Raw genomic sequence first — 15,161 nt, forward strand, 5'->3', positions numbered from 1 at the left:
GCAGAATATTTACATGGTGCACTTAAACGTTTGTAATCAGTTCCTTACCTACACTAGCCTTTGTCTTAGCAAATTCTTGATTTGGTTTTAGGCCGAATCTTGAGTCCCAGAAAGAGCAATGACATGGTCTTGTAGTTTAGTAGAAGTTGTAAGTTAGGTAATAAAAAAAAATAAAATAAAAATCAAACTTAATTTTGAAGGTGAACTACTTTAGTTTTCCGACTAATTTTGAGAGGCAGTGACAGAAGAGAAAAATGAAGAGTGCATCTGAAAAGTTGGTCTTTCATCTAGATTTTTAATTTTTGAGATACACTGAGCTTTTAAAACTTCGAGACATTTCTTGTACTTGGATGCAAGAATCAGCTGTAACAAACACATTCTTGCACCAGCAACTTATTAATGATTTTGTAAGTAGAAGCTAAGAGTCACAATGGGAAGTTATTAGTTGGTGAAGGATTTAGAAAACACTTGTGTGTGCAGATATTAGCTGAACCATTAGGCCTCCTTAGCCTCTGGATTTTTCTGAAATCAGGTAATTAATGAAATGGGCCACCTGAAGTTTTATGAAGCAGAAACAGCTTCCTTTATTCTGCTGTTGTAGAAAATGAAATGTCATTTTTCTGAAAACTCGTGAGGTAATAAATCACGGCTCTCCTTTAAATGGCAAATTCCTAAAAGAGTAACAACTTCTCCCTGTATCCTAAACACATTTTATGCACGTGTAGATGGGATTTGCATGTTTGTTTGTTTTTTTCCAATGTCCCAGAGTGTTCAAACATTCACAATGAGGGTTATTTAATCATCGCACCACAGTTGGCCAGGGTTGATTGCAATGACAGAAACAGAACCTTTATCTTTTTAGTTTTAACTTTTATCTCTTAAAAAATCCATTCAAATTTATAAGGTGTAATTAGTGGAAGTTACAGAACCATTGTGTCCTTTTATCACTGAAGTAAATTGTTACAACCCATATGTCAGTGTCTCCTAGTTTATTAAAAATTAGCCTTAAAAACTGAGGATCAAAATTATGGTAGTATTTCTATTTCACTCAAAGTCCACAGTTAGTGTCTAGGCAGAAGTTACTAAGTACATCCCCTTAGTACTAAATGATGTCTGAAGCTAGTGGTAGAAATAAAACTCTCCTCATTCAACTTAAATTTTAATGATTTGGGGAGTTAGAAAAGGGAAAGGTAATCCCCACACCCATAGCATTTAACCTAAAGTTGATCTGGTAGAGCAAAGTAAGAAGCATCCTGGGATATAATCTTTTACCTCTAGCACCAACCAATGTAGGCATTTGTTGTTGATACAAAACTCTGGAGTCATCTAATTTTAGCATCTCTTAAAACATCTTTCCAAGTTGTTAACTGTATTTCTGTCCATGTTGGAAACATACAGAAAATGAACCTAATCAAAGGAGCAAAACACTATATTGAGAAGTAGAAAAATATTCCAGGGGCACAGTGGCTGTTCATTTCATTTGCTGTTTCACTGTGTTGGTGACCTCAGTAATGGCATGATGATATTTTTCTGAAGCTGACTTGAATTCCACCAGATGCGTCTCATAACTTTTAATGGCTGCTTGAAGCTGTGTTTTCTCCACTGCTCCCAGGATGGCACGGAATATCATATCTATGCCAAGGCCAAGAACAGCAACTCCTATACTACCAAGGAGAGAAGCACCAATTTGAGCTAACACAGTGACCAACTTGTTAATGATGCCAGTTGTGACATTTGAGCCTACAAGTTTAACAGCGACTGCACTGGCTGCAGAAGTAGCTTCTCCCAGGATGACTGAAATGACCTTTTGTACTATTGCAATTTTCTCTGTTTCCTTTTCTTTAATATCTTGAAGTTTTCTGTAGAGGGTTGGCTCTAGTTTATCTTTTAGGGCTTCATCAACCTTTTGCAATTCCTTTTGGATTTTCATCATGGCTTGGATGATGATATCACAGTTTTCTTTGATGGTCCCATCTCTTTTCATCTCAATGGAGGTCAGCTTGCACCCCAAGTGCATGTTTAAAACCCCAATCAGCTTATTGGTGGCATGGAAGCTATCAGATAGGCAATCAAGTAGCTGCTGGTGAAGACGGTTTACTTCTTGCCTTCTCCGTGGGTTTTCTGGATAGAAGAAGTCACTCTGAGCCATATTTCAGATACAGTCTCTGAAAAATAAAGTCGTAAATCCTCACTAAAAATTTTGAAAAATGTCTGCTGTCTGTGTGCATTTGACCATGAATCTTACTTTACAAGTGGAAAAATAGCACTGTGCTAAGGAATTCCTCAGAAAATTCAACAGGTTCTTCAAAACAGTTTTTATGAAACTTAGTAGTTTATATAAATATGGGTAACAATGCAACCTCCTGATGCATTAATTAAGGCACTAATTTTTTTGTGGTTGAGAGAAATCCTGGATAGGAAACATATGTGTTTAGCAAGCATCTGATTAATAATAAATAAATGTGATTATTTCCAAGCCATATTTAATAAGGTTTGACATAGACTGCAGTTTGATACGGTTAACTCTTGATTACCAATACTCCTTAATTTTCCCAAACCCTAGTCACCACACTGAATAGATCTACCAGATTGATTTCTCTAATATTTGGAGATAAATTAGTAGGGCCAGAAGAATATTAAGATCTCTGAGTTTACAGGGCTATTAATATCTAATTTTGTTTATATACTGTTATCTTAATTTATAATATTCCAGTCACTCTATAGGTCTTTACAGGCAAATTATTTGTTCTCTAAGCCTATGGACATTAAAGACAATACACATACTAGAATCTTTACAAAAAATTTTCATGTTAAGCGTATATATTCAAAATTCTTTAGATTAAAATTCGCTTGGGGAGAGTGAGCATGGTGCAGGGGACAGTACAGTTACAACTATCTGTGGTCTCCATTTGCAAAGCTTATAACTTAAATTATTTAGACTGGCTTATAATGCACTTGGGCACGATGGAGATTAGCTAGAATTAGCCTTAGTAAGAAGATGATGCCGTTTCACGAAGGTATTAAAAAATAAGTAGCAAGAGTACACCATAGAATGAATACAACGAATCAGGTAGGAGCCTTCTTGTGTCTGTTCCACTGGCTCAGAGAAAAAAAGCACAAGCATCTTCTGAGTTTATTTGGGTAAAAAAGTTTGAGCCCTGGTAGAACAATGTCACAATATGCATGTCTTCACTCTTCTTTGTCCTAATTCCTGGTTGGCCTTCAAGACTCAGCTCTGGGATCACTTTCTTCTGGAAGCTTTCCTTAATTAAGGCTTACTATGTGCCTGGCACTATGTGCCTGGCACTTTTATTTTTAAACTCTTGGGAGAAAAGAGAAAATGAAATCTGTGTGGGAGCTGGCACATTCTCTCGTAAACAACATCCTGATGAATTTGGCCCCTATCTATTCTGAGACCATGGCTGCTAGCCTAGATATGGGGACTCTCTTAAGCATGGGATGAAAGAATGAAGATATTTTTCTCTCATGAAACATGAAAATAGCCTATCCTCCAGTTGGAAGTTGGAAATAGAAAGGGGAAACATTTTTTTTTAAATGGATTGGAAACATAATCATTTATGTTGTTCAGTTTAGAAAAATGCCTTGGTACCCCTGATAGGATAAACCTTATCATGGTCAGAAATTCATTTTTATCTTTGATTCAGATCCAGCACATACACACACACACACACACACACATCCACGTGTTACACAAATTTCCACAAAACAGTACTTAGAAAATACTTCAATTTCATTTAAAAAAATTGTTGAGGGTTTGTTAAATATTCCCCAGCTCACCTCCTTTGGGTTGCAAACTGCACAAATCTGAACTTTGATTTCTCTGTTTTTTCTTCCAGAAATTTTCTATTCAACGTTTTCTCTTTTTTTTACTCCTAGTTCTCAGATATTATCATGAAGTGAAAACTCCAGTTTCTGACTGAGTTTGGAAGACCATCAGCAACATTCCAACTCAGATATTTAGGTGAGAGGAGTCTTTCTTAGCCTGAGAAAGTATAAAATATCTCTAGCAGCTATCATCTGCTCTTATCTGAAGGCATAGCTTCCAGAAAAGGTATGTGGTTCTATTTGCCTAACAAAAGGAGAGATGAGCCTTCCTCCTGAATGAGGAGATTGAATGCTTCCAAATGGTCAGTTTCTTCCCAGTTAACTCATTATTTTAACACACCTTGACAAATTAATCATAAAATAAAAAATCAGGATGCTATTTACTTGAAGAGAAAATATACCCAGATCCCACACAGATATAAAAACTCCATTTTCTCTTCCTTTTCTCCCCAGAGTTTAAATAAAATTAAACAAAACTAAATAGGTGAGATTTCTTATTTTTTTAGAAGAGTAATAATGGGACTTTTCTTCCCCAAATATTAAAACATTATAAAAATAATAGTATTGTATAGGTACAAGAGTAGATGGTGTTGGACCCTGGCTCACGGGTGCCAACGTGTCCCGGTGGACGCCCCAGAGACCCAGACCCCAGACAAGCAGATGCAATCAGCAAGAGGGTTTATTGAACGTTTGCGCAAACGGGCTCTCCGCCTCCGAGGAGGAAAAGAGCCCCGATTAGCAATTACAGGGATCTTTTAAAGGCAAAAGGAAAGAAACCACCTAAAGGCAAAAGAACCGCGGGAGTCGCATGGCATCCAGGTTGATTTCGCAGAGGGTCAACATGAACCTATTCAGGGACATTCCAATCAGGGTGTAGGGGGGGAAATGGTTTTCTTATTGTGAACAGAATGCTTTTAGTTGCTAAAATTTCAGGAAGATGCCTGGATGGGCTGCCTCTGGGTTAGGGCTGGCCCTACTTACAAGGGGGGAGGTTTCTTCAATGGAATCATGGAACAAGATAGTTCTGAAAACAGACCCTTCTATACATTTAATACATAATGAACATAGACTCTCAAATTGATGGTAATTGAAATTATTGTTCTATAGATGTTCTTGGCATAATGGGCTAGTTTTGGGGGTGAAAAATTAATTTTAAGAAGTTAGTGTAATGTCTGTAAAAAAAAATGATAAAACAGCCAGAAGAAAGTGGATAATTTTCAAATGTCTATATGGAGGAGGGCTTTATAAGTTTAAACCCAAAGGAAAAAAGTCACACAAAAATTTGACTAACAAAGATGACCATACCATGTAAAAAGAACTAAAAAGAAATTGGGAATGGTACACAAAAAATGAAGTATGAATTTCTAAAGACTATTGATATCAATAAGAAAAACAGTAGTTATCTAATAGCTAAATGAGCAAACAACTCCAGACAATAAAAGAATAGTAGCTAATTAAATTGATGAAAAGACTTCAATCAAAGATCACAAATCAAAGACCCAGCCCTTTTTCAATTATATTTTCTTTCTTTTATACAACCAACCACGGCCTGACACATGTACTTTTATACTCTTCTTCCCAGTTTCCAGATATCAATCTATAATTCTGTGCCAGTAACAAGTTTGAGTAAGACATCATGATGTGCTCTGAATTACTTTTCAAATCAATGAAAAAGGACTTTTATTTTTCTGAGTTGGACTTACCTTCCCAGCTCCTTTTCTCTTGGTGAAGGGCTTTGGGAAGTTTCCTTATGCAAATAGATCTTCAGCAGGCCTGCCACCTGATACTTTTCCAGTACTGAATACGGTTCAAAATTATTTCCATCGCAAGGATGAGATAAATGTTAGAGAATTAGGTGGGGGAGAGGTAGGATTTGAAGGTGAAACTAATGAATTATTTTTGGACAGGTGAAATTTGAAGAGCCTGGTGACGGAAACAGTTTAATAATTAAGTAACAATCTATCTAATGGACTAGTCCCTTACTATGTATTAGATAACATGCTGGGCTCTATGGAGCACACAAAAATGAAAAGGACATGGTCCCTGCTTTTATGGCATTTTTAATCTAGTTAGGTAGTCGAGACAGACTTAAAACGACATGTTGAGTTGAAAGTAATATGTCCTTTGAAATTATAAGGTTGGTGGTTGATTTGTGCAAATTCAAATTTCAAACAACCCACAAGTTAACATGTATTAACACTAGGGCCATATGGAAACATTCAGTCATCTGGGAAGGTTAATAACTTGTACCCTTATCAAATTGTTACTCTTAAATATGTACTTGATATTTATTTATTTATTTATCTATTCATTCATTCATTCATTCATTCATTCATGACACAGAGAGAGGCAGAGGGAGAAGCAGGCTCCCTGCGGGGAGCCCAAGGGGGGACTCATCCCAGGTCTCCAGGATCAGGCCCTAGGCTGAAGGTGGTGCTAAACCGCTGAACCACCTGGGCTGCCCTGTACTTGATATTTAATTTTTATTTATTTATGATAGTCACAGAGAGAGAGAGAGAGAGAGAGAGAGAGAGAGAGAGAGAGGCAGAGACACAGGCAGAGGGAGAAGCAGGCTCCATGTACTGAGAGCCCGACGTGGGACTCGATCCCGGGTCTCCAGGATCGCGCCCTGGGCCAAAGGCAGGGGCCAAACCGCTGTGCCACCCAGGGATCCCCCTGTACTTGATATTTAAAAGAGAGGTTATACACCACGTGGAAAAAGTTAGCCACGTACTGCATTTCCATTATTGCCAATGACAATTTAGCTCTGACTCTCAAATTGCTTACTTCACTCAGCAAAACAAAAGCCTTGCAATTAGTTGGAACCACCTTTCTTGAATATCATAGCTGTTACCTACACAAGCTCAAGTGATGTCTTACCAACAATATATAGTATTCACCTAAGAGGAGTTCTGGGCCATATACTTTTCCCTATCTTACTACATTTTCAGGGATGACATTTTAAATATCAACTTTAAAATTCAGTCTTTTAAAAATCATTTCTTTTGGGGCACCTGAGTGGCTCAGTTGGTTGAGCATCTGGCTCTTAGTTTGGATTGAGGACATCATCTTCCATTCCTGAGACAGAGGCCTGTGTTGGGCTCCGAGCAGCTGGGAGTCTAACTGTTCCTCTCCCTCTGCTCCCCAACCCCCTCCATGAATAGATAAAATCTTAGAACAAAACAAAACAAAACAAAAACCAAGGATCTTTTTTTCCGTGCCCAACACAGAGCTTGAACTCAAGATCTTGAGGTCAACAAGAGTCATGTGTTCTGCCAACTGCGCTAGCCAGGCACCCCTTACAAGTCACTTCAAAGTCACTTTATAAATGAATTTTAAAGATTGGCGCCTACAGGTAGCTAAATGGTATTCTCAATCCATTTCTTACTACTTGCACCTTTTGTGTGGTAAATGTGATTTTTACATTATCACATGATAGTGATCCCTGTCTGAAAAATTCGCTTTGCACAGTTACCATCCACTTCTGAACTGCAGAGTTTGTACTGTTATTTGAGTATTTTATTGCTATGGTTCATGAAGGTTCTAAAGAGCCCTAGGGTGTGCTGACGGAGAATCGCTGGCCAGCAGGCGGCGCTCCTGTCTCTGGCATGTCTCTTTCACCCCAGCGGTTGCTGAAACAGTTGTGCTTTCTTGTTGCTCTACTTGATTGTGGGTGCGTAAAATTTTCTTTGATGAGAGAGTTCTGTTGCCAAAAGGAAGTTTGGAAATCACATGTATTTTGACTTGTTATTTCAATAAAAAAGAAACTTGTTAATGCCGATACCAGTGGTCAGCCTGGAAATGGAGATTGGAATGGAAACAGAGTAACTTCAAATAGATTCTTAACAAAATTAACCTTGTCAATATTGTTGCAAGGAGAAGTCAACATTCTCGAGCGTCTAAGAAATAGTAGAAATATATTGATGATTGTATCTAAAAGTTAAAATTTATTTAGTGATACTATACAGTTATTTTAGATTTTTTGGGGAAAAATGCATTGATTATCACATATTCAAATGAAAAATTCTCAGGATACTTTTGCAAATAACAGTAGCTAAATGTCAAATGTTACAGAAACTTAAAGAGGGAAATACACTTGAGGTGTTTAGAGGAAGCTTCATGGAGAAAGTGACATGTGATCTGTGTTTTGATAGATGATAGAATTATAACATGAAGAAATTGAAAATAAAAGATTTGATTTAAAAAGTACTTTAAAGCACAAGATCAATACAACTAATATATAAACACTTGAAAAAAAAGAAGGAAAAACACCCATAAACCTACCATCTTAATTTTTTTGGTTGTTCCTTTCTAAGGTTTGTTTAAATGTATAATTATTTTTACAAAGTTGTAATAATAGTGTAAATAAAATTTTCATCTTATATTTATTTACTTAAACATATTTTCATGTTCCTGGTTTTATAATAATTTTATTATACAAAGTATTATTTTTTTTTATTATTTATGATAGTCACACACAGAGAGAGAGAGAGGCAGAGACAAAGGCAGAGGGAGAAGCAGGCTCCATGCACCGGGAGCCCGACGTGGGATTCGATCCCGGATCTCCAGGATCGCGCCCTGGGCCAAAGGCAGGCGCCAAACCGCTGCGCCACCCAGAGATCCCTATACAAAGTATTCTATAAGATATCTACCATAATTTAATAAATACCTAATTGTTTCCCTATCATAATATTGTAGTGGGCATTTTAATAAACATTTCCCCCCTCCTTTTCAATTATCTGGATTATTTCCTCAAGATAAATTTCCAGAAGAACTATATAATCATTGGGAATTGAAGTTTTTATTACTTTTGATATGTATTGCAAATTGCATTCCAAAAACTTTTACACCATCATCAAAAATAAATTTTTGTAGCAAGGCACTATGTGTGTTTCAAAGCCAAAGACAGTTCTATTGAATACTGTTATTTTGGGAAGCACAAAGTTACATTTCAAAAAGACGAGTTTTTGCTTTTGTAGAAATACATAGTGAATAGGTCAGTGATGAAATGATACCCATGATCTCTGAGATTTGCTTCCAAAAAATCTGGGAGTGTGGAGTAGGGTTAGGGAGGAAATAAGATCAACCTGTTGTCATAATTTTTGAAGCTGGGTTCTGGGTATATGACACTTTATTATGATTTCTACTTTTATGTATTGTTGAGCTTTTCCAATAGTGACAATTAAAGAAAGAGAGACAGAGAAAACATGTCTCAGCCTCTAATGTTTAGTCATTAGTGCTCTCTGAGGTTTTAAGCTATTCTGTGCTGTCACTATCCTCACTATCCATGTTGGGTCCAGCTATCCTGCAAAGTTCACTTATTTGGGAGTTTGGGGATAAAGAATAGATGAAACCCGAAACTTTTCAAAAGAAAATAACAGCTACTAACTAGTTCGGAGAGTCTTCTTTAATTTAAATCAAAACCCTGGCTTTTAATTAAAAAAACAAAAACAAAAAGTTGATAATGATGTGATGACACTCTTTCTCATATACGTTCTTCTAAAGAAGATTCCTGACCTTGCCCTCAAGGTAGGTAGATAACAGTCTACTTGGAGACAGGCGACATTTAAATGTAATGTAACTTATAAGGGAGCAGAAACACTATAAATTAGTGAGTATCAGATTGCACATTTCTTTCACTGATGCTGAGTTCTTGTACTGATGTTAGAGACATAAAAAGAAATGTTACAATCCATGTAAACAATACACAGGTGTCATTTTGTCCTTAATCCTTTCTAAATTTGCTATCTTTACTGCTTCTTCTTCCCCTCTGACTTAATCAGTCATATAAGCTGTTAATTTTCTTCTTTATCTGGTGTCTTCAGAGAAGTAAATAATTACAAGGAAGAGCCAGCAGACCCTCCTAAAACAAAGTCATTTTGTGACTTTATCACATTTATGGCTAGGATTGAAGATTAACATGTTACCTCAAATACCCTTTAATCCGGAGAAACAGAATTATCATATCAATACAAGTAGAAATATCCACATTGCTTACCTTGCCGTGTTTCTGAGTTCAGTAGTCCCAGCAGTTGGTTTAGGAGCATTGTTGAAGAGCTTTCTCATCTGGTTTCATCTGGGTGTTTCCATGGAATGTGATGACTTAACAGCCTTTGCTAGTCTCTGCTGGGTCCCTCTGCCTGTCTGGTTTATAGAGTACTTCTGCATTCCTAGTTCTCAGAATTCTTCTGTTTCCTATATTAATATAAAATAAGTATGTATGAAACAGTCTAATTTGAAAAACTAATAACACAGTAAAACATTTAATTTTCTGTCCTTTCATGGACGTTAATTGTTGAAAAGTGCTGTACAACTGAGCTAATTCAGTTCAGCGGAGAAGATGGCTCTTTGATTGCAGCTCTCAGCTTCTGGCATTCTGTCTTGTTAGCTATTCCAGATATTAAGTTTCCTTCTAGTTTCTATTGCATTTATACTACATCTGTTGCTGATGCCTTTGTTTACCTTCTTGAAAGAGATAGAAATCCAGATTATTTGTAGCCAAATGCAGTTTTTGTGTGTGTGCTCTTCTTTCCTGGCTAGTTCTTCTCTTTATCACCATCTCTTATTGTGTTGGTGAATGCCCTGACAATAGGAATGCCTTATAGATCAACTTCTTTCTCTTAAAGCTTAGAGTCTTCCATGCTTCTCCTTCTAGATTCTGTTCTCATCCCCATTGTTTCATCTACAGCGGGGACATCTCAGAAGCAGGAAGATCACCCAGTCCCCATAAAACTTTAATGGAAAAAACACAAAGGTTTTAGAGTTGGACAGTCCTTATTTTGTGTGCCCCCCAAATAATCACTCTCTAGCCATGTAGCCCTGGGAAATCTCTTAATCTCATTTTTTAATTGGTGTGATATATTAGTTTGTAATTTATGGATTGTCATATGGATCAACTGAGATAATGCATGTAAAGCATTTGAGATAGTGCTTAATATATGGCAAAAACTTACTGAATGGTAGCCATTCTTATTACATTAATAACAATAATTTCTATTGTTAATGGGTGAGTAGAGGATTCAGAACGGGGACATCAGCTAGGAGATGTGTAAAATCTAAAGTTCTGCTCTATAGTTTTATTTTATTTTTAAAATATTTATTTATTTTTATTTATTTATGATAGAGAGAGAGAGAGAGGCAGAGACACAGGAGGAGGGAGAAGCAGGCTCCATGCCGGGAGCCCGATGCGGGACTCGATCCTGGGACTCCAGGATCGCACCCTGGGCCAAAGGCAGGCGCCAAACCACCGAGCCACCCAGGGATCCCCTGCTCTATAGTTTTAAAGGAGGACCAAGTGGGGTGTTACTTTACTTTGGCCCAGTGTGTCATTTTGCAATTAACATATCTTGGGCTTACTGTGTATGGGCACAGAGGAAAAAAGGGAAGAAGAATGTGTGGATGGATAAGTAGGATTTCAATAGGTGTGTAGGTAGTAGGGCAGGGAGGAGTTAATGCAGGTGGAGGAAATACTGTGAACAAAGGAGCTAATGTTGTAGAGCATTTTCAGGGAACAAAATTAATGCACTATGCTAGTGGCCCAGGATATATGTGAATGCAGTGAAGGGAAGGGAACTAGTGGAAAATTAAGAGCAGTTTGTAGATTACCTTAAATGCCATGCCAGGAAATTGTATTTTATTCTCTAGGCAACACTAAATCTTTGGAGGTTTTGTTTTCAAACAAAATACATCTGCTGGTCGGACTTTGCCTGCAAATTGCTAGTTCGGGATCCCTGGATCAATGTTCACAATCCTATCTTTTTGTATCTCCCCCAGACTTCTACTTGTGAACATTGGTTAGAGACGTCAACACTCTCCTCTATAGCAGAAGAGGGTGAGTTACAGTGAAAGTACAGATACATTCTTAGGCAAGACAGAGATCTTGGGAGTCTGCATCAGATGGCCTTGATCATCTTGAAGTGTTGTATTCTATCCTTTTGGTCTGCTGTTACCCACCTTTCAGATTATCTGAGAATTACTTTATATATTTAGTTCAGGATTTTTGGTTGTACTCAGTGTGCTTGCTCTGTCTTAACAGGAACCAGAGCCTTTCTATGTAAGTTTTAAGCCGTATACAATCTTTTCCACCAGATTGGATAGTTATTTAGGGTGATACCTAAGAAAATATCAGCATATCCAATTGAGAATCCAGTACCATCCAAAATCTGATATGTGGCTTAAATTCTTTGAAACATCCCTATTCTGTCTTTTAGTTATTTTTGTTGTTATTTTTATTAAAGCACAGGATCATTTCTGCTTTATAGCCTGTGTGGCTTTCCTACCCTTGACGGTAGTTAATTTCACAGTTAGATTATACTGTCAATCTCTTTATGGCTGACAAATATAATTTAAGTTTTCATCTTTATTACTACTCTATTTTGCAGTACTGAAACATTTTTGTTGGAGAAATGTCTTCAGAATCAGAAGAGGATAAAGAGAGGCTGGTTCAAGCTGCCAAAACATTTTTCCTTCACATGCAAGATCTTGCTGCCTTCACTAACATGCTTATTGAATTGTTTAACAGCACTATGAATACTCAGATCCAGTCCATGACTGTGAAAGAAGATGATAATGCCAAGGATGTCTTTGAACAAATGTTCAAAATTTTTAAAGAGATGCAATCTGTAGTGGAGACAAAGTATGACCAAATGCAAAAGGAACCTTTATATTCCAAGATTGCAACAGCTGTTTGCTCTATGGTTGAGAATACCACCAATGTAAAGGAGTTGCAGCAGTCGGCTAAAGAAGTGTTCAAAACTGTTCAAACACCAGTCATTGTCTCTGCATTGAATAGTAGCAACATCCTTGGGATTTTGGAATCTTCTCTTTCACTCTTGATGAAATATCCCGTCATGAATCTTCAGTTAGGTGACCTCTATAGAAAAGACACCAAAGAGCAATCAGATGCCAACACATCCAAGAAAAACACAAGTCCGGGTCCATCCAAAATTGGTACAATAGACATCTTGAAAAAATTGCAGGATGTGCTAGAAACTGAGGATTCCAAGAATACCATCAAGTCAATTGCAGTTCAGTTGGAGGAAGTTGTCAAAACAGTAGCGCCAATCTTAGAAGTCCTCCAAAAAGCCATAAATACTATGGAAACCAAGGTTTCTGTGCCCAAGAAAGCCAATTACTAGTAGGAGTGCAACAGAACTGCTCATTTCTGTCAGAAAATCATTTTGTATCCTGTGAATATTTGGAGTATGTTTTAAGACCTTTGATGCCACAAATGAGTTATGTTAGGACAGAAGTACAAAGAGTAGTCACCCAGTAGACCATTTACCTCAAGTTTTGCTTTATTCAAATAAAAATAATCAAAGAAAACCTACTTGAAATGGCAGTTACTAAAAATAACATATTGTTCAGAACATCAAGGAAATGTATTACATTTGAGGATGTCTCTAAACATTACATATCATCTTAAAGCATAATTAAAATAACCCTAAACTAATTTCTACTCTTAGTAGTCCTATTTCTAGATACTACAGTGAGAAGTCCAGGTAAATGTAAACATTATCATTAGATAATCTGGCAGAAACTACTGTTCAGGCACAGGAAACATATAAAGTAATTTTCGGCATTTTTAAAAAGATTTTGTTTAATTGAGAGAGAGAGAAAGAATGAGCAGGGGTAGTGGCATAGGCAGAAGCAGACTCCCTACTGAGCAGGGAGCCTGCTGTGGGGCTCAATCCCAGGACCCTGAGATCATGACCTGAGCTGAAGGCAGATGCTTAACCATCTGAGCCACCCAGGTGCCCCTACCTTCTGCATTTTTGTCACTCATATACCAATCTCTGTATCATCAGTGCCTTACCTATCATAAGCCATCACTAGATTCTTTTGGTATGACTTATCCAGGAGTAAATAAGAACAATCAATGAAGAGTAATAGTTTTCTTACTTGGATAAGACCAGGGCAAATGGTTTATTCTTGTCTGTCTCCTATTGAGGTGTTATAATTAGGAGCTATTGGAGTTTCAAAAATGGAGGTGCTCTAACCTTTCACAAAGAAAAGACTGTAACACTCATAGAAGTAGGATTTCTGAGATGTGCTTGTATTGGGGAAGGAAGGTTAGACAAATCCCTTGCCTACCAGAAGGTCTTTGGCCCTTATCCATGGGAAAGAGTGTATGCTTTCAAGATGGCCCTATTCTACATGACACCTAACAGGAACTTTGTTGAGAATTTTTAAAAAGCAATGAATAACTCTAGTTCTTTCTTGGAATTTTTCTTCTGAGAATACCTAAGGTTTGTCCTCATTCAAACATGTTCTCATCTCAAGTTTGAAATCTCATTTTCTCCTCTACAAATAAAACATATTTCCCTACACTTAAAAACTAGGCTGAAATATGAAAAACTGAAAGAGAAAAAAAAACTGTGAGCATTTGATGGAGTGGGGGAAGAATACACTCTATTTCTGTACTTTTAAGTCTGCGATGCAGTCACATCCACCAAGGTTGCCACCATGACCTCCTCAGTTGTGGATACTTTGAAGTTGCATTTTTGCTAGCCTGAGTTAGGAGCTCAGCTTCCAAAGCCAAGGCTGTCATTGGAATCACCACTATAATTTTGAATTAGGAATCTCTTCCTTGCCCCTAAACAGGAAGACCTTCAGAATGTCCTGTGGCAAGAGCCAAGGGTATTTGACAGTTTCAGGACTTAGAGGGCTTGAGAAAAGGATGAGTATCAAGACGTGAACTCTACATTATCTCTCAGCTCCAAAGCTGAAACCTTGCGCATTTGAAATAGGTATTCCATTAGTAGATGGCTTATTATTTTTTTTAAGATTGTATTTATTTATTCATAAGAGACATGGAGAGAAAGGCAGAGACACGGGCAGACATAGTCCTGATGTAGGACTTGATCCCAGGACCACAGGATCACGCTCTGAGCCTAAGGCAGGTGCTCAGCCACTGAGCCACCCAGGTGATCCTCTAGCTGGCTTATTTTGAGGACATTCTTGAGCTCTGATTCATTTGCTACTCTGTCCTCAAAAATAAACGTATATAAGTGGGAGAAGGGAGGTGGAGCTCTCGCTTTGTTACTTTCTCTGAACCTGTGTGTGTTCAGGTCCTCACTTTCCTGCTATTGGTCGTCAGACTGTCCAGGGATATTGCAACAGCTGGGGGAGTGATCTGGAAATGAATGGGACAGGGCAGGAATAGTCCTGGGCAGAGTCTTCCTACGAAATGACAGGAAGCATGACTAGTGGCAGTTCAAGTGGGGGGGGGTCTTCACCACACTTCAATGGGAATGGCAGCTAGTATAGCCCTGTGAGGTTAGGAAGGGCCATGCATACTTCAGTCACAGCAGGGG

At 37.7% G+C, this 15,161-nt stretch overlaps 2 protein-coding genes across 2 annotated transcripts; one reads left to right on the forward strand and one right to left on the reverse strand.

Annotated features, from left to right (window-relative positions):
- Positions 1-1,146: 1,146 nt before the first annotated feature.
- SMCO3 (single-pass membrane protein with coiled-coil domains 3) lies at positions 1,147-9,927 on the reverse strand. The gene is made up of 2 exons (XM_055336813.1): positions 9,845-9,927; positions 1,147-2,165 (listed from the first exon to the last, which is right to left on the reverse strand). Exon 2 carries the CDS (start codon positions 2,147-2,149, stop codon positions 1,472-1,474), a length of 678 nt encoding a protein of 225 aa, XP_055192788.1. The 5' UTR covers positions 2,150-2,165; positions 9,845-9,927; the 3' UTR covers positions 1,147-1,471.
- A 2,324-nt stretch (positions 9,928-12,251) lies between these two features.
- On the forward strand, positions 12,252-14,345 carry CUNH12orf60 (chromosome unknown C12orf60 homolog). The gene has a single exon (XM_055336814.1). The coding sequence runs from the start codon at positions 12,252-12,254 to the stop codon at positions 12,981-12,983; it is 732 nt and encodes a 243-aa protein (XP_055192789.1). The 3' UTR covers positions 12,984-14,345.
- The last annotated feature ends 816 nt before the right edge of the window (positions 14,346-15,161 follow it).

The sequence above is a fragment of the Nyctereutes procyonoides genome, unplaced genomic scaffold (assembly GCF_905146905.1).
Source record: "Nyctereutes procyonoides isolate TBG_1078 unplaced genomic scaffold, NYPRO_anot_genome, whole genome shotgun sequence".
NCBI lineage: Eukaryota > Metazoa > Chordata > Mammalia > Carnivora > Canidae > Nyctereutes > Nyctereutes procyonoides.